General features: G+C 31.6%; 4 protein-coding genes across 4 annotated transcripts; all 4 read right to left on the bottom strand.

The window, feature by feature from the left end:
• Window positions 1-2,749: 2,749 nt before the first annotated feature.
• Window positions 2,750-4,440, bottom strand: LOC123013116 (gustatory receptor for sugar taste 64e-like). Its single transcript, XM_044411464.1, has 6 exons — window positions 4,155-4,440; window positions 3,924-4,109; window positions 3,596-3,876; window positions 3,227-3,547; window positions 3,091-3,180; window positions 2,750-3,044 (listed from the first exon to the last, which is right to left on the bottom strand). The coding sequence occupies exons 1-6, from the start codon at window positions 4,438-4,440 to the stop codon at window positions 2,946-2,948; spliced, it is 1,263 nt and encodes a 420-aa protein (XP_044267399.1). The 3' UTR covers window positions 2,750-2,945.
• Window positions 4,441-5,071: 631 nt separating this feature from the next.
• On the bottom strand, window positions 5,072-10,808 carry LOC123013938. The gene is made up of 13 exons (XM_044412814.1): window positions 10,304-10,808; window positions 9,974-10,254; window positions 9,611-9,928; window positions 9,469-9,558; window positions 9,320-9,420; window positions 8,542-8,999; window positions 8,212-8,492; window positions 7,851-8,168; window positions 7,712-7,801; window positions 7,572-7,659; window positions 5,357-5,430; window positions 5,216-5,305; window positions 5,072-5,167 (listed from the first exon to the last, which is right to left on the bottom strand). The coding sequence occupies exons 1-13, from the start codon at window positions 10,806-10,808 to the stop codon at window positions 5,072-5,074; spliced, it is 2,790 nt and encodes a 929-aa protein (XP_044268749.1).
• A 2,253-nt stretch (window positions 10,809-13,061) lies between these two features.
• LOC123013966 (gustatory receptor for sugar taste 64e-like) lies at window positions 13,062-15,005 on the bottom strand. The gene is made up of 8 exons (XM_044412849.1): window positions 14,777-15,005; window positions 14,541-14,726; window positions 14,064-14,215; window positions 13,886-14,011; window positions 13,682-13,836; window positions 13,456-13,624; window positions 13,320-13,409; window positions 13,062-13,254 (listed from the first exon to the last, which is right to left on the bottom strand). Exons 1-8 carry the CDS (start codon window positions 15,003-15,005, stop codon window positions 13,189-13,191), a joined length of 1,173 nt encoding a protein of 390 aa, XP_044268784.1. The 3' UTR covers window positions 13,062-13,188.
• Window positions 15,006-15,545: 540 nt separating this feature from the next.
• LOC123012948 (protein ELYS) lies at window positions 15,546-24,954 on the bottom strand. Its single transcript, XM_044411194.1, has 23 exons — window positions 24,674-24,954; window positions 24,327-24,619; window positions 23,463-23,607; window positions 23,269-23,415; window positions 22,981-23,219; window positions 22,783-22,932; window positions 22,463-22,730; window positions 22,230-22,412; window positions 21,992-22,182; window positions 21,766-21,946; window positions 21,567-21,710; window positions 21,325-21,508; window positions 21,168-21,275; window positions 20,853-21,120; window positions 20,528-20,804; window positions 19,949-20,474; window positions 19,669-19,900; window positions 19,511-19,618; window positions 19,054-19,456; window positions 17,719-19,008; window positions 16,626-17,669; window positions 15,867-16,580; window positions 15,546-15,756 (listed from the first exon to the last, which is right to left on the bottom strand). The coding sequence occupies exons 1-23, from the start codon at window positions 24,762-24,764 to the stop codon at window positions 15,611-15,613; spliced, it is 7,332 nt and encodes a 2,443-aa protein (XP_044267129.1). The 5' UTR covers window positions 24,765-24,954; the 3' UTR covers window positions 15,546-15,610.
• Window positions 24,955-24,963: the final 9 nt, after the last annotated feature.

The raw sequence follows: 24,963 nt of genomic DNA, 5'->3' as shown, positions 1-24,963 counted from the left end.
GGAACTCTCATCATAAATTCTGCAAAATTTGTTTTATAATTCAAATACGAATACTAGCAAATGTGCGTCAAATCAATCAAAACATACTTTTTTACATGACCTATTTTTTTTTCGACCACCCTTCGGCAAATTACAGCAAAGCGATCAAAATTCACAAAAAATTGTACCCAATTTTTGTGTTTGTCATTTTTATCTTTATCGAAAAAACACCATGTACATGAATCAAAGAAAAATACGTTATTTTATTATTATTTAACTCAACAATGAAACAATCGGCACAAACTTTTATTTCTACACAGTTTTATCACTGTGGTGACCTTTTAACGTAATAAACGGTCCACTCTTTAAAATTGTAGTCAAATTTGAAGGAAAAAAATGAGTAATTTCTTTTTTTTAAATATTCCTATAATTGGACACTATTTTCACTATTGGCAAAGATTCTAATTTTTTAATGTCTTTTTAATACCTACATAGTGTTCTACTTTTCCAATACAACTACATCAATTTCTTCAAACAAACACATTAAAACTTCTTTTTCCTCCTAATCACTATTAATAAAGAAAAAAGTTTCATATTTTTCGAATAGTTGAAAATGGACGTTAAATCAGTCAAAACATGCTTTTACGTGGCAAAATTTCTTGCCATCACACCTTCGAGAATTCGCAAAAAACCGATAAGAAGTTACCAAAAATCGTATCCAATTTTTATGTTCATTATTTACACGATTTGTGAAATTTACAGTATGTGTCAAAGAAAAGAAATGGACGCACATCTTAATGCCATTCAATTAGTTCTAAGAAACATAGTGGATGCCAGTCTATATCTCCACATTTACCACGTTTTTATCACTGTGATGACTCTTCAACGTCATAAGTGGTTCACACTCTTCAGAATTTTGTTTCAATTTAAATCAAAAAAATTGAGTCGAAAGTTTTACTCTTTTGTGATTGTGACACATTTAATTTTTGTCCTTACTTTTATGTTGAACATTTGGTGTTGGATTACTGTAATTACAAATTGGCTTGTGTTTACAAAMACACTCTTGATTAAATTTGTTGAGGGGTATCCGCTTTTCGTTTATCTCATTCTGAGTAACGTTATTTTGAAAATTTTGGTCGAGAAATACAGATACCAAACGCATTTTTTAACCCAACACAATTTGAAAAAAGTAAAATTCAACTTATTTTTGTTAAATCAAGCCGTTGGGATTATTAACGATATTTTTGGATGGACGTTTTTCCAAACAATCTTCTTCTCAGTACCCAGAATTTTAGTGTATTTCGAAATTTTTTTAACAGACTTCAGAAAAGAACAAAACATATTTTTTTTTCTTGGAAACTTCTCAACCAATTTGTTATTTGGGGTAAGTAATTTAATTGATTTATTTTTTTTATTTCGTTTTCCAGACCGTTCTTTTGCATGCGATTTATTTATGCGATCTTGTTTCAAAAGAATTTGATCAAATCCTGAGTGTGGCTTACAGAATGGAAACCTGGAGTGTTGTTTTTGACAATCCGAGAAAAAATGAAGAAATTATTAAAGGTTTATTAAATCTTCGACCGAGTTTCACAGCGGCGAGGTTTTTCACGATTAATAAATCAATGATTTTCAGTATTTGTAATTCTGTAACTTCGTTTCTGATTATTATAATTCAACTTAAAATGAATACGGGTGGGTAAAAATAAAATACTTCATTTTGTATAACCACCAATCTTTTATTCTTTAACTAAAATATACAATTTCATGCATATTGATCGACACTTATATAACCCACGAGTTGTTTCACGAACAATAACAGCCACCAAATATTTACGCGCTTTATTATAACTTAATGATAAAGTTTATTTTCAAATTAATTGCAAGAAATAATGTTTATGACAGTCATTAAAGTCTTAAAACGAAACTTTTACTTATTTACAGGATATGTTCTCGTGCAAGGGCTCTTCGCACTCCAATGTAGTTACAATTTAAGTATGTATGTACATACTTCAGTTGGCAATTTTTTTACTCACTTTACATAGCTGTAGTGGCTTGTTTTATGTATTCCTTTTGATTATATCACTATTTTACGATTAAAAATGAGAAAAATCTGAAAAAAAAGGAGTATTTCAAGTGATTTAACTTATTTGCGTTGTTTTCCTATCACTTATATTCTTCTTGCAGTTTCTTAGGAAAAGGCCCAGACTTATTCAAAAGTGATGTAATCTCGACGAAAAGTTTAGCGTAACCTACTTGTACATACCCTAAATATTTAAAATTGAGTGGCTGTTATACATTTTACTCTTAGTGTTTTGTAATAATTAATAAATTATGATATGTGTTACGTGTTCCAAGTTTTGTTAGGGGAATACTTTTTTTATATTTAAAATATGTAATTACAATATAAATTTCTGGATGATTACCTATAAAACGCAATTATAGGGAAATTAGGAGATTAGTTAGTGAAATAAATGAGACGATTTCATGCATTATAGTGTTACCGTACGGTTCAAATATGATTATTTTAATAAATGTATAAGTAATTAAGTAATTAATTAAATATTAATTAAATATTTGGTTAAATCAAAGAAAAATAAAAAGCAATTTTCTTAAGTAATTGTCTTGTGAGAAAGTATTTTTTTCTTGATCCTCATTGTTCGATTACTTTCTGTCTATTATTATTAATCATCAAAAATTAATTCCGAAAGTGGGAAACCAATCAGAATTTTATTTGACGTTTTAAGTGAAATTTACAATGAGGAGGTAAAAAACAATTGATTATTTTTTCAGTGTTTATTATTTGTAGATAGGACATTGGTTAATGCAAATGGAATAATGACCAAAACAACTCTCTTAGATTGCTGGAGCAGTTGTTACTTACAAACTTATATTTWTACAATATACTCACCCAAAATAAGAGTTTGAGTTACAGTGCAATATAACATTTTCAGCACTTCTTGAATTTTTTAACAAATATTATTTCTTGTATAAGGTTTTTCGTCTCTTTCCATTTTTTTCCTAAACTGGATGACTATCAACTCATACGTGACTACAGCACTGCTAATCTAGAATTAAAAACCTAATTAGGATACTACTTTTGACCAATATTACTTTTAATATGAGTTGTTTGGTGATTTTAAAAAATTTCTTTCCTGTTAGACTCACACTTTGATAMTTCAAGGTTTCAACAAATCTGATTATCTAAAAAAATAAYCTTAATGTTTATTTTAGATAAGTAACCACCTACCTCTTTGTTATTAATATCACGTGGTACATACGATAGTAAATCTAGAGATAATTTACTTTCTTCATTGATCCAACTTCCATACAGACAAACAGAAACTAGTCGCAAAATCAATAAACTTAAAGAAATAAAATAATAAACGGTTTCTAAAGTTGTAATTTTGTGTTGATACAAAGTTTCAAATACTTGAAAAATAGTGAAATAAAAGTTGTTTAAAAACGATGTTAGAATAATGTAGGACATTTTTTCATCAAGCAACAAACACAAATGACATAATCTGTTATAGTCCTCCTTAAGTTTACTCCAACTTCTTTCAGAAGTAACCTAAAAGACATTCTTATTATGAAACCCCAAAAGTGACGATTTTCTTACTTTCATGTTAGTCAAATAACGAATTCGTGTGTTAATTTGACCAAACCTTGCAGCTAAGGCACAACTTATCAAAATTATGAAAACATCAATAAATGTCCAAGAGAAAGCCATTCTTGTGTTATTTATTTGCAAAAGTATTCCCAACCAAGTGTTAGGTTTTATAATGTCAAAAATATGAGGGAACGACATATTTACCAAAAAGTGTTCGACACCTTTTGTAAACGAGCCTCTGCATTCTATTGCTACGACAAGTTTGCTGGATTGTATTAAGAGATGTTCGACTAAAAAAAAACTAGTCAAATGTTGGAAAACCTTAAAGTAGCTTTACCGGCTTCTAAGGAAAGAAAAATCGCCGATATTATATGTATCCGGTAATTCAAATTTTTGGGCCATCCATATGATGACATTTTGAAATCGACTTCTTGCCATTTTAGCATGATCGACGGCCATTCCATCGACAATTTAATGAAAAATATGCATGAAAGTGTTCCACAAGCATGAAAAATCACACCATCTGTAAATCAATTTTTATGAAAATTTAATACGTCTTGTTTTTTACTCATTTCAAATTGGCTATAAGCCCCACGGATGATCATAAGTCTAATGTGTCCAACAACAATAATAATTCCGAAGATCATTGTAACCAATGATGAAYTCACACGTATCGAAAACCAGCTGAAGTTTAAYAAAATAGGCTCATTGCTTAAAACACCTTGAACTGGAAAATAGCCAAAAATTTGTGCTATTACTATAACAGATTTGAGGGACTTATGCACGTTTTCTTCTTCTTTTTGTGGAGATTTTTGTTTAGGTTGTGTCTTATTTGCAGCCCTAGAAAACAACATTTTAAAAAAATTCATAACAATTCTTGCCACTTTTTGGAATATAGAACACAAATAATAATTTCAGATAACACTCTGATAAAACTATAGCCAATAAGCAAAATATTTGCTTATCCTACCCTCTTTGTCTGTTACTGTAAACAATGTGGTTTTGTTATCATGTCCGCAAACATTTTAAAAATTAAATTTTTCCCATTTACTTTTGGTGGAGGTGCCGGGTTTGTAGGAAAAACAGTAATATTAAAAAAATGTATACGTACCAGGAACACGAGATAGACTTCATCTTTGTTTAAGAGAAATGTATTTACGTATGACTCCTTTAAAAGAAATTAAGTGACAAGAAAATATATTTTTATATATACCCGCCGATCAAAACAAGAAATAATTTATTTCAGCTAATGATTTTATTGGTTTATATCAAAAGCAAAGTTACGTTTAATGGAACGTAAACAAAACATTTACTTTTAGTCAAAAACTTTGAATTTCTTCCACGTGTGGAAAACTTGCAACCACTTGTTTTTTATTATATTTACACATACTAAAAATAAAACTAAATAGGTAATCATTTTACAGTTAGTAGTAACTTTATCCTTTTTCTTCTCATTTTTAGGAGCATATTGTATTGTATATGTACTTATGAAAGTAAATTAATTTCATCACTGTCATCCTCTGTTAGACGTAGGTTAAACTGTATTACCACTAGTTCATAAGTCACAATAGCACCAGCAATCTAAAAAATATTGCCAAAAATAAAAAAAATAGGTTTAGAAAAATTTACTTGTAAAATGAGTTTTTTTGTAATTTTAAAGAATTTTTTACCAGTAAGTATTATTTCATTTTTTATAACCTGATCGATAAACCGCTCAACCTAAAAACTAATTGTTATGTTTTTTTTTAATTACAAACTTACAATTAATACTTCGCAGTTGTATGAGGACGAAGAGACTGTGAATAATAAAGGTAAGATTTTTCTACTCTCGCCATAAATCGAAGCTCCACATAAACAAACCGAACTTAGTCGCATTATTAAAAGTGCAAAAGAAATAGTATAGTAGACTGTTTTCAAAGTTCCTTTTACAATTTTCATACTTCCAAAAAGTTGTACTATGATAAAGTATAAYTTAGTTGCAAATGAAACAATAACAATATAGGATATCCTATTATCAAAAAGGATACTCAGTTGATAAAGTCGATAGTGCTCATATCGGAGTTGCTTCCAAAGAGCCACATCTTTCACCTTAGCTTTGCTGAACATCTCAACTTTTGCATTGAGTTGTTTAAGCCGAAAGACAAAAGCTGTACTAATTAYCATTATAAATACATCAACGAAAGTCCACGAAAAAGTGCTTCTTAGTGTTATGATATTTAGCAAAATTGCTTTCGATAAAGAATAATCAATTATTGAAAAAATGTCAGAATAAGCATTTGTATAAAATTGTTTTAAGTCAGATTCTAAACTAGACTCTCCAAAAAAAGAAATTGTAATWATATAACATTGAACGAGGATATGCTCAACTATAAAAAAATTGTACTAAARTTGTTAATTGGCAATTGTTTATTACCTGCAGCTATAGCTAGTATGGTTGCAGTTATAATTTTTAGTTTTCTTTTTAAATTACGACCAATCCCAACGGGTCCCATAATCATTTCTACACAATTCCATTCGTACATAAATCTTGGCCAATTTTTTGCCAAATGTAGAAATAATATATTGGTTGCAGTAGCAGACAGATAAAATAAAATATTAGCTGTAAACAAATTTCAAWTTTTAAATATTTATTACACAAATCCACATTTTTTGTGTACTTGTTTTTTGTGTCACTTCATCCATGAAAAGAGCTTTATACAATATTGTCATTAAAAATAAACAAAGAATGCATAAACAAGAGAGTGAGTATAAAAATTTGAAGGAGCACCACGAAAATTTGAGAGATTTGTAATCAGGTCCTGACACTCCACTTATAGGAAAAAATCCAAATATTTGAAGTATCTTTAAAGAAAATTTCAAGGCAGAATGAAGTGTATTTTCGTTGTAATTTTTTGTGGAAATAGTTTCCACTTTCATTTTAAATGTTGAGGTTTTAGTATGCGACTGAATGGAAATAAAGTGTTTTGAAAACGAAACCAAACAAAATGAAAATTTAATGAGTAGGTATTTTTAATAAAACTAAAGCTGTCACCATTGTGTATGTTAAACAAGTCAACAACATTAATGTTGTGAAAACAACACTTTTCAAAATAATAAATAACACACTGCTATGTTTCTATTAACAACGATTTCCGCCACTAAAAGCCTCTATTTAAAAGAAAAAACCTTGAAGTAAATTTATTCTTGAAACAAAATTACAACGCAAATTCACTACTTTATTATATATATGTAGTACAAACATTGTTATTGTATGAACAACAATTTAAAAACAAAATCACAAACATATACTTTTAATTGAAGTCTTATTAAATTTCATACAACTTGAATCAGAGTTAGTCGTTCTGTAAAATGAAAAATAACCAAATCATTTTGGCCACAAGGAGCGACCGTTTTATTGCATAAAAAAGCTGTTTTGTACATTTTTGACTAAACTTTTTTTTGATAATAATGTTTAACTCAGTCGTTGTTAACAGTTAAGCCTGATCGTAAGAAGGGTAGTTATTTTGTGATAATATATGAGTAAAAGTTTCTTTTAATAAAAACAAACTAAAACTATAATTTATTATTAGATTAATGTACAATATGTGCGAAACAATAATAATACAGTTACCAAGACTTTACAAATATTACGAATATTTTCATGCTATTTAGTTATATGTATAAAAAAATAAAAATACATAAATAGAACTTATTTTATATCCGCGAATCCTAAAATTTCCTTAGGAAAATTTACACTTCAAGTCATTCCTTTATAATTTTCATCTATTCTATTTTTTTGCAGTTAATATTGACTAATGTCAAAACAAAACACAACAGAAATACAAAACTATTTAAGTATTTAACTAGAAAGGAAACAATTAGAGTGGAAATATTATCAAAAAAATAGCGACAGATCAAACATTAATTTAAGTTAAATGCATTAAATACAAAATAATATCTGATTTAATTAATTTAATTTTACTGTAAAATTAAGCGTAAGTTGGACAAGAGCCTTCTTGTCTTGGCTCCTCCTTTAATAAATTAGGGCTAAATTGAATTAAAACTAATTCGTAAGTTACTATAGCTCCTGCAATCTGCAAAACATGGTTTATTTATCACAATTTCTCACCACAGTCAAATTTTTACGCTAAGAATTAACCCTCTGGTAATACTAAAAAAATTATTGCCAGTTATTGCAATATCTTTATTTGCAATTTGTTGAACAAATCTCTGAAACTAAACAAATAATGATTTCATAWAMTTTTTTTTCTCACTATGACCTTACCTCCAGATTATAAATTTCGGTAGGTACTGAATACAGTGTTAACAATGGCTTAATACTTTCATCGTGAACTTTAGCACCACATAGACATAAACAAACAGTTCGTGATATTAAGAGAGCAAAAGACCAGTATAAATATAATCGTTCTAAATTATTCCTCATTTGTCTCAAACTATTAAAAAGTTGAATTAAAATGAATAGTAAATCGGATGCGAATGTCAAAAGAACAATATAAGCAATTTCTTCATCAACTTTTTTAACAAGTTTGCATTGTCTGGTGTAATCTTCCCGCAGATTTTTCCAAATAATCTCATTTTTCATCTACAACTCTCCATAAATGTTTTTTCTTATTATTTTTTAATACCTTTGCTTTAGCCACCGATGTAATTCTTCGGGTTATCTGACTAAATCTGTAAGCCAAAGTCGTACTTATCAACATTACAAACAAATCATTGTATGTCCAAATGAAAGTAATCTGAAGATTGATGGTTTGCAAAACCAGAGCTTTGAAAATATCATACTCCACCAAGGCAAAAATATGTTTAAAAGACATAGTACTAAGAAAATACGTAAAACCTTCAGCAGTACTATTATTGCATTCCAGCGATAACACAAGCTTGTTTGTTTGGACCAAAATATGTTCCCCTAAAAATGTTTTTAACCAACAAGAAAAAAATCCTCAAACAATGCTCACCTAAAGCAATTAACATGAAAACAATCATTAAAATATTCAACTTTTTGTTGAGTCCATTGGGCCACCCATAACTAGCAAATGTTGACTCAACCAGGCACCAGTCTTTCAAAATGATTGGCCACTTTTTGGCCAAATGTAAGTAGAAAAGTGCTGCCGCAACTCCGGTAAGAAAAAAGAATAATCGATTAGCTTCCAATAAGTCTAATCCTTTAGTAGCGATTTTCTGCATTTGAAAGGCGGAGATGAGACATGTCCCAAGAAGAGTAAAAATTGAGTATACAACTCTGAATGACTTCCAAGAAAAATGTAGAGACCGAAAATCGGGGCCTAGGATGCCTTGCACTGGCAAAAATCCGAAAATTTGAGCAAGGATCAACATTTTACTGAAAGACTTGTGTACGTTGTTTTTTGCGATGGAAACTGGATTTTTTTTTGTCGACTTTTCCATATCTGTGGGTCACTTCACCGGGCAAAATCACATAAATGGGGCTTACTTAATTTACTTTTAAATTGTAATCATGTCAGTTCGATCGTATTTGAAGATTTGATTTGGTTGCTTACAACCTTAATGGAAATTTCTCATAATATATTTATGATTTCTTATCAGTATTGTTAAATGCCTTAAAGTGGAACTTTGAAGATATGATTTACGGTGGTTTGGAAAATGTATTTTGTAGGAAACAAACAAATAAGTAAAAGTATAAAATTTTCCTATATTAAATTTACTCATTAATCAATAATTCTTACATAAATATAATTATCTTCATGGTACCATTACAGATAAACGGGACAAGAATCAATTTGTTCAGAAATAGTTTCCAATAAACTATCATTGAATTGCATTAAAACCAACTCGTAGGAAACTATAGCGCTAGCAATCTGAAAAAAACTGTTATGGTTGATGAATTAATATTTTTTCAAAATTACGCTGAGGATTAGTCCTCGAGTAATACTGAAAAAGTTTTTGCCCGTAAAAGCAACTTCAAGTGTCCCAATTTGGTGTATAAATCTTTGGATCTAAAAATTACACAATAATAAGAAATAAAAAATAAGTAAGTACGCTGTTTGCCTCTAAGTTATACACATCTGCCGAAACTGAATTTAAAACCAACAATGGTTGTGTACTTTCATCGTTAACTTTTCCACCAAAAAGACACAAACAAACTGTACGCACAAGCAAAAAACCAAAAGACCAGTAAAAGTAGATTCGTTCCAAATTATTTTTCATCTGTCTRAAACTATTAAACAATTGGATTAAAATGAAAAGCAAGTCAGAAGCAAAAGACATGAGAACTATGTACGATATTTCTTCATCAACTTTTTTGCAAAGTCTGCAAAGTCGATTGTAGTCTTGTCGCAAGTTTTTCCAAGCACTTTCATTTTTATTCTACAAACAAATCCTAGTGGTCTTTTTCGTAATAATTTWACCTACTTTTGAGTCAGACATTGACTGAATTCTTTCAGTCACTTGATTGAATCTGGACGCCAAAGCTGTGCTTAGTAGCATGACAAAAACATCGTTGAAAATCCAAATAAAAGTGTGTTGTAATGTAATAAATTGCAAAATAAGAGCCATAACAATATTGTAATCCATTAGCGCAAAAATGTGAGAGTAGGACATTTTGCCAAAAAAATAATCAAACCCTTCTGAAGTACTGTTATTACATTCCAAAGCCAAGGTGAGTTTGTTTGTTTGCATCAAGATATATTCGACTGAAATTCGTAATTACAAATACTTCCTTTCTACTTTGGTCACAATTACCTAAAGCTAGTGACATAAAAACTGTAAGTAAAACATTCAACCTCCTGTTAAGTCCTGAAGGCCAGCCATAACTTGCCATCAATATCTCAACAGAACTCCAGTCTTTCATAAACCGAGGCCACTTCATAGCTAGTTTCAAATACAAATAACCGGAAACTAACCCCGAACAATAGAAAAACAACCGATTGACTTCAATCACGTTCAAACCTTTCGCAAAAATCTTATGAAGTTGCAAAACTGTAACAAAAGTTGCCCCCAAAATGGTCAAAATTGTATAACCGACTCTTGCAGACGTCCATGTAAAGTGCACTGAACGAAAATCCCGTCCAAGAATTCCTTGAACCGGGAAAAATCCGAAAATTTGTGCCAACATAAGWATCTTAGCGAAGGATTTGTGTAAATTGTGTTTTTCCAAAGACACTCTACTTATRACATTTGCGGTGTCGGCTGGTGAAATTTGAGACTTTTCATCGTGGGTTGGTGTGTCTAATGGTTGCACACTCATTTTGTCAAATAACCTAATCTTAAGGTCAGGAGTCTTATATATGTCGATGCACTACTCAGATACGTTTTTTCTTTCCCTAATGTGGGCACACTTAGTGTGTGTAAAAAATTTATGTGCTGCGTAATTACTGGCTGTCGAGGTTACGGCTATTCGAAATTAACGATTTTTTGCTGCTTTGAATTGGCATAGAAAAACATTTTCTATTGATATAGTAAACACTTTTGTACTGGTTTCAAAATAATGCCACTGTAGCTTAAAACGTAAACAACAGTTATCCAAATCACTTAATTTTTAAGTAGGGGTAACTTTACTACATTTATCCTGGCGCATCCACCATTTTACACACCCGTAAACAAACAAAAAATTTGAAAATAAATGTAATATTTTTTTTTACTTATTTACGACAATCTTACGTACTGAATTAAAATTAGTTCGTAAGTTACAATCGTTACTGTTATCTAAAAAAWTAAATTATAAATTTGAAACTGAATAAAGTGAAAATACCTGTAAAACTAAAGTGTTGGTTATTTTAAATAATTTATGTCCTGTGAGTACCACTYGATTATATTTAATTTGATAAAAATATCTCTCAATCTGAAAATTGATTTTAAGAGAAAGCAAAATTGTATTTCGTCTCACTTCAATATTCCATAGAAAATGAGGCAAAGTATTTAAATAAAATTTCGGCTTTTCACTTTCGTTATGAATTTTAGCAGCAAACAAAGCAACTGCAACAATACGAATGATAAGGAAACCGAAAGAATAAACATAATAAAGTTTATTCAAAATTCCGAAACGAGGAGGAGACCTACAARCAAAAGTATACGTTTTGTCACTTATTGTAGTTTATGAAAAATTACTGTATACTATTAAATAACTGGACAAGAATGACAAATAAATTATTTGCGAATGATAGGACTACGATGTTAGCCAGTGTCTTGTCGACAGTTTGAGATAAAACTGTAAGGCGAGTATAATCTTGTCTCAATTGTTGCCAAACTCTTTCATCGATCACCTTGAAATATATTTTACTTATAAAATTATGATAATTTTGAGTTTTTACTTTTTTTGCAGCTATTTGACTCGTCCTTGTCGCCACTTGTTTGAATCTTTCAGATAAGCACAAACTYATTAAAATTATAAACAAATCCATAAAATTCCAAGATACGGTGCTAAAAATATTTAGAACCTTTTCAGAAATAGGTAAACAGTACTTTTTACGAAATTGAGTGCAAACCTGGAAAAGTGTACCCCACAGAAAATGGTATGGAACCACATCGAATACGTAACCAAATCGCAAGTAGAAATAATTTGTAAATAATTTAGACAAATTTTCTCCTTCACATGGTGCAGATGCAACAGTAACAAATAAACCATGTTCTACTAAAATATTTGTTGATAATTAAGTTTTCTAAATTTATTTTTACCAAAAGCAGCGACGATAAGTACTGAGGCTGTTATTTTTAATCTCCTTGATAAACTACCAGGAAAACCATAACAATAATTCATGGCAATATCCACTTCCGTCCATTTGTACATGAGTTTCGGCCACTTTCTAGCTACATCTAGGAAAATTATTACTGTCACCACAGTAACAAAAAAGAATAAAAATCCAACTAAAAATTCCACTTTATTGCAAATTATTATCAAAAAATTTAATACCCCAATCTTGGAACTCGATACTCCTTTTACGAAGCATTTTRATAAGAAAAAATATCATATTTGCTGTCGCTACTAAAGCATAAGTGATCGAATAAAATGTTCTTTTAGACGACCAATTGAATTTTAAATTTTTGTAATTTTCTCCAGTTATTCCGATTATAGGCAACATGCCGAAACATTGGGCGAAAACTAGCACGAAGCAAAGGCACTTGTGGGTAGTGTTTTCCTTCATATTACTCCGAAATTACAATCTAGAAAATTTCCATGATGTACTACGGTTATTTATAGGTAAGATTGAATTTTAATGCGGATTAATCAAACGAGAGAAAATTGTGTTTGGTCAGTGGGATGTAATCAGAAAATATTGAATTAAGTGAAAGCTACCGTACTTTTCAAAAATAAAAAACAGTCCTCAGACATAAAAGATGTATTAAATTAAAAAATAAATACACAAAAAATATTTACTTGCACGACAAAATCACTATACCAAACCATGAAAAATAAATGATAAACATTTGATACAATTGACCTTTGTCGAATGAAATACACAAAACGTTAATTAAATATTTGTGCAGTATCGACAAAAAAGAAAACCATTAATAAATAATAAAAAAATTGTTGATTGGAAAGTTTTACTTTTGTAAACAAAACGACTTTTTTGTCATAAATTTTTAAAAAGATTGATAATATAGTTTGTAAAAGCAACATCACATGATTCTTAATTAATTTTCACTTTTAAATATTCCACCAAAAGTAATTCGTAAGTTATAATTGCCATCGTTATCTGAAAAAAAAATACAAATGCAAACTCTTTGCCACTTGTATTCTTACATATAAAAAACAACTTACTTTTAAAATCAACGTCCTGGTTATCCTGAATAAATTATAGCCTGTTAGGGCCGCAGTTTCATATTTAGTGCATAGCAAAAGTCTGTCAATCTAAAAATAATAAATGCTTACTTAAAAAAAATTAATAAAAAAATACCTCCACATTATAAAGATTATAGGGTATCATATTCAAAACATGAATCGGTCTCTTACTCTCGGTGTTTATAGTAGAGGCATGCAAAGCCACAGCACTGATACGAACCAAAAGACAAATAAAAGAATACAAATAATAAATTTCATCTAAATAACCAAATCGTGGAGGTTGCCTGAAATAAGTATAAGTACCTACATTTAATATTTTATTTTTATTCTCTATTTTTTACCACAATGAATTGAATAGATGCACTAGGATAATAAAAATGTTGTTTCCAAATGATAGCAGAATTATACTTGATATAATTTCATCCAAATCCTTACATAACTTTGTAAGTCCATTGTAATCTTTTCGAGTTTTTTGCCACGAATTTTCATTCATTACCTTGAAAAATTGAATAAAATCTYTAATCATTGATCTTATTCTTCCATACGTTTCGTTCCACGAGGTAATTTATGTGTTTAGCCACTTGTTTAAACCTTGCAGAAAGGCTCAGACTAATCAAGATTATAAAAAGATCCATAAACGTCCAAGATATTGTACTAAAAATGTTTAGAATCTTATAAAAATTAGTTAAAGTTTGTTATGAATCCAAAAAATGTGAAATTAACCTCTAAAATGATCCCCAGAACCGTGTAATAAGGAACGAAAGCAAATACGTAGTCGTAATGAAATTTAAAATAACGATCAAGAGCTTCTGTTAAATTGCTACTGTTTCCCCTGCAAGATATATATTCAACACCGATAAATAATCCATGTTCCACTACAAAAATATGGGTAATAATTTTGTTTTCTCTCAACAGGGAATGAAGTGAAGATTAATTCCCTCGTTTTTGAGTAATAATCTATTCCTTATTGGTGAATAAAATAAATGAAACACCAGTCTTTACACTTAAACAAAATGGATTTGGATGAATTGAACCTTTGAATGTTTTTTGACACATAAAAATCGGTACTTCATTAATGTTACGAGTATTCCCGAGGGAATAAAGTACCTACCAGATTATTAGTTAAAAACGAGGGAATTTATTCCTTTTATTCCCTGTTGGGAGGAAATAATTCAAAATACAAACTGGAATTATTTTTACCTAAAGAGGCAAACACAGTAATTGCAAAAATTATTCTTAATTTTCTTTGTAACTTCGGAGGAAAGCCATACCAAGACATTGCTTCATCAACTTGTGTCCATTTTTTCATTAGTGAAGGCCACTTTTTTGCTATATCTAATAATAAGACAACGGTGCAAACAGTCACTAAGAACAATAAAAGTTTAACTGAAAATTGGCACGTAAAATAAGAGTAAAATATTTATTTCAGGCGTTACCCCATTCTGAAAATTCAAGTCGTCCTGAACTCACCCTATGAACAAAAAAAATGAGAGAATTAAGCGCTGCTGCTAGCGCAAATATTATGGAATAAATCGTCCGTTTTGAAGTCCATTTGAATTTCAGGGAAGTGGCGTCTCGATTAGTCACCCCTGATACAGGAAACATGCCGAAAACTTGGGCCCCAATTAGAATAAACCTCAAACAAGAATGCGTTGTTGTGGTCATAGCACTAGATTTGAAAAATACTGTTTTGAGATGTATGATTAAGTTGGAATGTTTTATCCGATATATCTAAATGAGATAAATTTCATAAACATGCAATTAAATTGATAGATGAGCTTTAGTTGGGTTCATAAACACTTCATAATTACGACCAAATTATGAAAATTACAACTGAAAATGATTGATTTATCCTTTATGCATGTGAAATTACAATTATTATTATTACTTATCTACAATATTTCTATTATAAATAGGAATTCGAAATCCTATTACATATTTTTATTTTCATTTATTAAACAAAACCGTACGAGTGGATGGATGAGGCTATCACGTTGTTGCGTAAACAAACGAATTTGCGGTCGCAACATTTAAGAAACGTCAGAAATCTAGGTACAAAATTTATTAGAAAAACAAAAATTCTTAACTTTGTTACATGTATCGTACTGTCACTGATTTGTTCCTTCAGCAAACTTAGTTATTCTTTTATTAAATCATAGGAGTATTAAAAAAGCGAAATCGACAACCGAAGTGTAAAAAAAACAATTAAAAAAAATTAACATTTATTACATATTCTCGGACTAAAAATAATAAGTATACAAAAGTTAGAATTACACATGTGAACTATTTTTCCTTGTTCGTTTTTTGGGAATTACAACGTTTTCTGGTTGAACTGACTCTTCTTTTATTTTTGGTAAACTTGTTTTCGAGGCTACTTTTCGTTTACCAACCTTAATCGGCCGTGATGTGTCTAAAACTAAATGGAATTTATACATTATAATCTGATATACAATTTTAAAATAATTTGTTAATAACAAACATCAGAAAAAAGGTACAATCACCTTGATAACACTTTACAAAACTTACTTGAATCTTCAGAATGGATTGAAGACCCTGATTTAGTCCTACTTCTGGTCATCCTTTGCTCAGATATGCTACCATCAGACTTCACCGGAGTCTTACTCCTTGATCTTTGTGAGGTTTCCGAAGCTTGCGATGCCGATCTTAACCTCCTTGAAGGTTTTTTGACTGGAGAACTGGTCGCACTGGTTGTAGTAGACGGCGATGTTTCGTAAACTTTTTGTTCCTCAGGATCAGGTTTACCCTCGAAAGAAACTCTATCTAGTAAGACAATCGGGTCGATGCTCTCCAAATCAGTTTTTGTGGTCTCAGTTTCAGGCATGTTCTTCAACAAAGCCATCTGCCGGCGAGTAACTCGTCTTGTCATCGAGTACCCTTCGAGCACGCTCTGTGACTTTTTACCCTTCTCGCTGTCTTCTTCTTCAATTTTAGGTAAAGGAGCCACAGACGCCGCTCGCCGATTCCTCCCTTTTCTGACTTCASTTTCGGTRRCTGMTGTTTTTTGAGAAGATTTCGCTTCGTCGACACTTGCGCTACGTTTTCTTAATGTTACAACAGAGCTTGGAGCTTCCTCAGTGCTCACTGTTCTAGAACGTAGCTTTCTAACGGATTGTGTTGAAACGTCAAGAGTTTCAGACAGTTGAGCAGTTATTTCTAACTTGTTTTTTCGWGGGCGACTCTTTTTGGAATTGAAACTTTCTTGAGAAAAAGACTTCGATTCTGAAAATTAAAATTACCTTTTGAGTATTAAAAATTAATTCTTACGTTTATCTTTTTCCGTTGAAACTGGTTCGAAGTGTATTTTATCAAGGACGCAAATGTCTGGTTCTCTGGACAAGATTTCAAAATCCAATGGATCATGTGGTATAGATTCGTTTAAGACTTTTTTTAAAGTTTCCTTATCTTCMTTGTCTTGTTTTTTCGTAACATCGTACTGTGACGTCTCATTTTTTTCAAATTCTTGTTTTGCGGGTTCTTGKAGASTTTCAATTATTTTCTCTTGCTGATCTTCGCTCTCTGTATCGATCGAATATTGCAACTCTTCCATTTCATCAGACGTATTCGCATTTTTATCTTCATTTGGAATTTCTTTTTCCATACTCTGGTTTTCAAACAAGTCCTCTTCATCCCCAGATTTGACATGTTTCTCTTCTTTTTCTGTGCTTTGATCTTCAATCAAATTATATTGCTTTTCACTTGAACATGTTCCTGCCTGCTCAACTTCTTCTTCTTTATCTCCAGATCTATCATGTTTCTCTTCTTTGCTTTCTACTTTTTCTTTTTGACTCTCTTCTTCCTCAGTTTGAATTTCTTCTTCCCGTTCTACGTTTAGATAAATCTGGTCGTGCAATTCTTTTCCCATTTCAGTTTCTCTGTGTTCCTCAACATGGTCTTTATCCTTCTCATCCTTCTCACTCTCACTATCCTTGGTTTCTTCTATTTCTTCTTCCCCATCTTCAATGTAGACACTCTTAAACAGACCAAACCCTTCCTTTGAATTTTCATAATCACTGTTTTCGCTTATTTCACTATAACGTTGTTCGTAGCTATCAGAAGAACCACATTCTGTATCATAAATATTTCTCTCATACGAGACTTCTAATTTTTCTTCACAGCTTTCATTATAATCACTCGACGGACTAGACGAAGCACTGAAATCATCTTTACTTTTTTCTTCCTCACTAGAACTTCCAATTTCGATAACCTCGTCAGATTTGTTCTTTTCGGGTGAACGAGGCTTTGCCTGGTTTTCTTCACCTTTGTGTTCTTCTTCTTCCAAACTCTCATTCAAAATATTTTTTTCTAATGCTTGTATCAAAAATTAAAAAAATACAACCCAACCTAGTTAATAACTTACCATTCAAAGAAGTCGAAGTTACAGAAGTTTCAGTCGTCATGTTCTCCTCCAAAACATTCTCTAACGTATTCTGCTGTCCATAACACAGATCTTTTTCTTCAAGTGTCACTTCTTTCTCGACCAGAAAACCATCATTGAAACTGAGATCCTCAGAAATCTCGAAAACGTTCATTCCCGGATCTACAGCCCTGTCAGTTGAGACGTCCCCATCAAACGACTGAACTTTTTCTTCTTTGCTTTGTTCGTAAATCAATTCTCTACCAGTATCTTCTTTCCGACGTTCTTCAAAAGTGGTATTTTTCAAGGTAGCATAAACGGGTTCGTCGCTTTTTTCAACTTCAGTGTGTTTATTTGAGTTATCTTCGATTATTTCAACATCATCAACTTCCATAACTTCCGACTCTTCATTTTCTTCACTGTTGRTGATGCAACGTAAAATCGATTCGGACAATTTCGGACCACTCGCTTCATATGAGACTGAAAATTCTTCAGTGCTACTATCTAGAACTGAATATGCTATGTTTTTATTTCTATTCACACTGTCATTCAAGTCAGATGGGCGTGACTTGAGAATTTCACACTCCCGGTTTTCTAGAATTTCTTCGGTTTTATTCAATTTTTCTTGCTTTTCATCCGCTTCTTTAATTTCCTTGGCACTCTCTTGTGGTTCTTCTTGGTTTTCAACTGTTTCCTCAACTTCTTTTTCTTCTTCAATATTTTTGCTTACATTGTCATTTGTTTTTTCATCATCTTCAACAACACTATGATTTTTTAAAAGAGATCTATTCGCGTTGTTTATATAACGCAGCATTGAATCTGATAAATAAGTCTCTTTAGTATCGTTGTAATTAATACTATAATCCCCTGAAGTGTCCAAATCTGACTCAATAAAACTTTCTGTGAAGTTATGCTTCTTAGTGAGACTGGTCTCGTGCGTTTCTTCACCATCTCCATATTTTATTGTTGATTCAATAACAACTTTTTCGGTAGTTTCTTCAATTACAGTAGTCACTTCCGATCTTCGGTTTCTAGGTGAATCCAATGGCGAATTTAAAACTCTATTCAGAGCATTAGTTTCGAGGACCTTTCTACAGAGTGATCTGCGAGGACGTAATTTGGGCAATGGTGATGAGGTATCTTGGTCAAGTGAAGAAGTTGATTCTTCAACTTTTTCTATATCTTCTTCCTTTGAATTAATAATGGGTGGTTCCTTGATTTTTTCTTTCTCTTGTGTTTCTTTAACAGCACTGTGTTGTAATCTAGGACTTGATCTAACTGGTGTTAAAGACCCTAAAAAAATTATTCAAACTAAATTTCAAAACAAATAAAACCTACGTTTGAAACTTGTCCGGCTTCTAGGTGAGTAAACAGGAGTCGCTTGTTTCTCTTCCTGTATCTCTTCCTGTTCTTCAAGATCAAGTTTCGGTATTTCAACTGTCTCTTCCTTATTTTCGAGTCTAGTAGAGTCATTTTTAATACTTTCTTGTTTTTCTTCAAGTGATGCTTCTGGTGAATAGAATACGTCTTCTTCCGTTGATGTATTCTTCGAAGAGGAATTTTTAGTATCTAGAGACGCATTAACAGTCGGAGAATTAGACCACCTTTTCGGGGATTCTTTTTCTGACAAACGACTATTATTCAAACTGTTAGAATCTGTAGAACTCAGCAAACCCTCAAACCTGACTACAGGTGTGTGTTTACTGATTGATTTTCGGGGAGAAAGTCCTAACCCTTTGTTCTAAAAAATTATAATAAAACACTGACCAGCAATAATCTTCGACAAAATACAAACCTTTGGAACTGAACTCACAGGAGTGTACTCCAATTTTTCAAACTCCTTAAAATCGTCTTCAAACTGTTTACCATCTTTAGATGGAGTTTGATTTGTGAAACTTTTAACCTACAATCGCAAAATAAAACTCTTTTTAATAGACTAATATGAAAAAAAACCTTCAAAATACTGTGAGGAGTATCAATTTTAAACCTCTCATCCGTCCCATCACGAACTCTCGGTGTTTTGCGTTTAACTAAAGGAGTTTCAAGTTTCGTCGGAATTGAAGTAGAAAATAAAGTACTAGGTCTTGGGGACAGTTTTAAGCGTTTGGACGAAGGTGGCGTCCCAATATCATTTGACTCTTGAATACTTTCAATAACTTTSGGGTTAACAATAACAGTTGAAGACCTAAAATTTCGTTTGAAAAAACTTCAATTTTCAAAAACTCAATCACACCTTTTGGATGACACTTCAATTGTAGGTGTTCGCAAAAAAGGAGTTTCCTCGGTTTCCAATCTAACATTATTACTAACGGATTCATTAAAGGTTTGTCTAGCTTTGGCCAAAGCTGCACCAATTAAAGTTGATTTATATTTAACATTTTCGTTTAAATTGAGAACAAAAACCGACATGGGTGTTGGTCTTGACACCTGTTGCCAAGTGTTATTTTTCTCTCTGTGACAAAAATCAAGCAAATTGCGGTTAACATCAGGCAGCAGTTTTTTCAAACTGTAAATCAATTTATCTCTCGGAATTGCGTTTTCTTGACCYAATAATCCTTGAGTTTCGATCTGATTGGGAACAGTGCGATTGTGYCTTTCAAAAGCTTCAATAAAATGTGAACGCAAAATATGGTAGTAGACATGAAGATCCTCTGCTGTTGATTGTTTGATATTTGTGAGATATTTGAGGAAAAAATCTTCATCAGACGAATTGAAGGAACGGTAAATTAATGCTCGTAGTTTYTCGTTCTTTTTACATTCTTTAAAGAAAACAATTTAAATTTTTAGATATTTACAAAAGTATCAAATTTACCATTCAAAAGATGTGCCAAAATTTTTTTGCCCCCCAACTGATTTGTGAAATGTTTTTCAAAGTAAAAAGCTTCATCTAACATATTATTAGCAACGTATAAACTAATCGCTGTTAAAATATCCTCGTCGTCTTTCATAACTGGTTTTCTGACTTGCATATACAAAAGAGCAAAATTGTGCTGTTTTTGAAGTAATAAAGCCCTCAAAGCAATTTTATGGTGCCAGTCGTGTAAGTCTTGTGATGACACAAGTGGATCTAATAAGAGGCCCATCGCAGTCTAAAAGACACAATTKATTTTTTTTTCCATCACAAATATAATTATTACATTATAATCGCTGTGATCTAATTGCCAAAAAGCTTGAATAATCTTAATCACACTTGGGGTCACTTTAAAAACAGCAGGAAATTTAATTAAGTAAGTGATAACAGATTTGTACCTGTCTTGATCTAAAGTCATGGCTAAATCAAGAAAAACGTAAATTATGACAGAATGTTTGCAAGACAGATCTACATTATCGACTAAGTAGGTTCTTAAAAGTGCTTGCAATGATGGAGGTGGATACAACCCATTGCCTCCATCGCTACGCCATTGCCTAAAAAAATTGAAATAATGAGACAATTTTAAACACAAAAAACGTACTCTTGTAATGATTTTCCGCCACATTCGCGTTCTATTAAACTGTCAATGAAGAGAACACTGTCCGATGAGGAGAAATTTTCTTCATTTAAAATTTTTAATAATCCTCTCCTGAAATAAATAATTAATAACAAAAAAAATCAAAGAATAAAAGGCAAACCTGTGATTGTAAAACTCGATTAACATTTCGGCCGGATAAGGAGCACTAATGCGTTCAAAATCATCCGAACGTGGATAAGCAGTTAAAGGACATTCAGGTAGTAAGCCAACATTTAAGAACCACTGAAGTACCTCAAAGTAAACAGAAACTGTCTCAAGTGATTTACACTGTTCTCCTACTAGTTCTGCAATAAAAAATTAAAATTATGCAATTTTAACACAAACATTGTTCCAGTTTTTTACCCAAATGTGGAATAAATGCCGACAATTTGTTGATAATGAAAGCATAAACTGAGCACAGATTTTTCAATTGTCTTAGGCAACTGTTGAGTAAGACGGTTGTATTATTGTCAATACGAGTTTCAGAAAAATCGAAAAGAGGCACACCTATAAATAATTTCCTGTAGAATATTAGTTTTTTTAATCAAATAAAACTTCTCACAAAATTTGTCGCAATTGGTTTTAAGAGAAATCGCTCTCTGAAATGCCCAATTAATCAATAAATCCAGTGAACACCCGGTTGAGAGAAAACTTCCATTGGCCCACTCTGAAGCACATTTACACAACCATCCCACTAACCGATTTTCCAAAGCCGTACTCAAAATAATTTCGCGTTGCTGGTTCTACAATAATCCATTAAGAAAGCCTCCTAACAGTTAGTAACTTACAGTTGAAACAGGTGTATTAACCGGTAAATCACTAAATAAGGGAACGAGTCCTAAACCGATGATCTCCTGATAAATTTCAGCCGGTTCTATGACACAAGATGGACCAGACGATTCAATTTGAGCTAACAAAGCTTTCTGGACACCGTAATTGTAGAGAAAAATTACGTCAGATCCACGCAAACAAGTCATTCCTGAAATTTTACTATCAAAACTGACTCAAACCGACAAAAATAATTACTAAATGAGAGCGAATTCGGGTAGAAATGTTCTTCCAGTCTTTGAGGCCTTGTGAATTGCTGTAATGATTTCGTATCAATTTGTACATCAAAAATTGGTTCCTTTTTATTAGTAGCGTTGTTAATTAACTCATTTAGATACATTTGCAACATGTAAGTCGAAGAATATTGCGGATTTTGGATGCCTATAATAGTAAATATTTTTTCTATTTTTATAAGAATACAAAATACTAACTCGGCATTTGCTCTTTGTACCACTGATTCAAATCAAAAATAGCCAAAAACGTGTCTCTCTCATTGTTACTGAAGCAGACATCCCACACAAACACACACAAAGTGAGAGTGTCTTCATTTGAGTCATGTTGGGGCCCTTCCCTATTTACAGGACCCCGATTTATAGAATTTACTTTTAAACATCTGCCACCACGTTGTTTACACAATCGTTTATGACTTTCGGGAATACCCAATTCCATTTGATAATGAACGCCTGCTGTATTAAAATCCTAAAAATTTTAAAATACTAACTAGGACAATTTTTAACAGAAGAAAACTTACTTGATACAAGAAACCATAACCTTCATGGTATTCTTTAGTATGGTAGGAAAATGCATACATTGCAGCCAGAGGTAAGCACGATGGGTATTGCTCATCAGTGCTGTAAACAGCCCAAATGTAACAAACCGGTCTAGGATCGTCAGCAGGTTCCTTAAACAAATTTAGAACATCTTTTTCATTTACTTTATGAAAACAAACCTGGATTGCAAAATGTGATATAGGTAGGTGTTCATCACAAACTGGTGAAGTGTAAATTAATTCCAAATTCATCAAATTGTATAACTGAAAGGCTCCAAAATTATAACCCACCAATAGAGAACCAAGCTGGGGACAATAATAAAGAGCACTAACAGTAACCTCATCTTTATTAACGTGAATCCTATCATCACCCTTAGGGCCTTTCAGAGTGAAATGTTTTGTTAATTTATCAAAAACAACTAAGAATTACAAAATTTAATATGTTATATTGTGTTAGATTAGACATACAGTTTAAATGTATTGCGAGATGTTGGCTGTTCCTGACTGCAAATTCTTTATGAAATTCTATTTTGGGTATATCTTTTGAAGTAATGTGGCTTAATTGACAAGGATTTAATTCATCTCTAATTTTAATCACTCCACTTATAGTCAACGCTACAAATTTTTAATCAAATAAATTATTTAGAAAATTGGCTCATTACCTTCATCACAAATTTGTCTACAAATATCAACTAGAAATACATCGCCTCCTGCTGTTCCTACAGCAATAATACCATCAAAATTTCTCAGAGGACTCGGTAAAGTAAATACGTCGTGACCGGGATCAATTACGTGAAGACAAGTAATCTAGAAATTAATTTTTAATAATTGAAGGGTTCAGAAGTCAATCAGTTTAAGTCTAATCATGTTAAAGCGATCTATTTGCTTACGCCTCATTCTCATTACTCTTATAAAGTTCTGGTTATTGTGATGTAAATACTAGAGGAAGACTTCGTTGGTCCAATTATTTATAAAGAATATTGATAATACGATAGTCTTGTTCAGTTTGGTAAAAGTAAATAACTAGTTTGTGTTTGCTATTGATCTCATTTGAAAAAATGAGCAGTGCAAATAGCAGTGCAAAAATTTTATTCAAAAATAAATCCTATTTACGAAGACATTTTTTTATAGTAAAATACAATGCTTTATAATCAAAGAAATCTAGTTGTTACGAGTAAAGCATATATAAAAGCAAGAAACATATTATTAGTTCAATTATGCTATTATTTTAGAAAAATGTTAACAAATAATGCAACAATTAACGTTAGGTCCGCCACACCTAGCGCGACAAGTCGCGTGACATTAAAAGGAAGTTTAAAAATGGTGAGCATTTAAAAAAATGTATAAAAAAGCTTGCAAAGTTGAAAAACATTTTTTTGATACTTTTTTTTTTTTTTTACTTCAAAGTAGTGCCTTACGTGCATTGCCAAATAAAAGATTTAACAATACAGCGTCATCTGAATCACATAAATCATATTGAGAAAAATTGTGCTTCTGAGCCCTCAAATTGTAGAAGTGAAACTGACCTTATCTGTAATGTGTATAGCCCTAATAACTTTTGACGTGGCAAAATCAAAAATGCAGACCATGCCCCCGCTCAGATCGCAGTCGATTCCCACTGCCAGAAAAGGGAGTCTTCCGTCTGGTCTTTGAATAATATCCACACAAACAACTTCTGTGTTTGAATCTTTTAGGACCCAGCCAAAAGACCACGCTCCTATTTTACAACCCATTTTTGTGTTTACAACTTCTAAGTGAGGGCCAGTTGATAACCAGACGTAATCAATGCCAGGAAAGACCCCTCCAATGGTCTTATATTCTAAAAATATGATTTGGGTGAAATTTAAGTACAAAAAATGGAAAAATATTATACCGTGTGATTGTTCATCCTCAATTTCATCCTGCACTAAAAATTTAAGTGCCGCCTCCGGTAAATTTACAATTTTTTTAATAGAAATTGACATTTTTTATTGAAAAAGTGAGGTTAGCTGTGTACAAAAATATATATTTCCGAAATCACATTTAACTTCACCAATAAACGTTTACATACGTTTATAACAAAAATTTAAGTTGTTTACACGATGTTTTGTAACGATTTTGCACGTATTACACCCAAATTGCGAGACATTATTACAAATACGCGYCGAATTCAACGCGAAACTG

This window comes from Tribolium madens, unplaced genomic scaffold (assembly GCF_015345945.1).
Source record: "Tribolium madens isolate multiple individuals breed KSU strain unplaced genomic scaffold, Tmad_KSU_1.1 Scaffold_96;HRSCAF=242;Tcas5.2_LG5, whole genome shotgun sequence".
Taxonomy (NCBI): domain Eukaryota; kingdom Metazoa; phylum Arthropoda; class Insecta; order Coleoptera; family Tenebrionidae; genus Tribolium; species Tribolium madens.
Note: the sequence above shows the minus strand (reverse complement) of the source record. Positions and strands in the feature narration are given on the sequence as shown.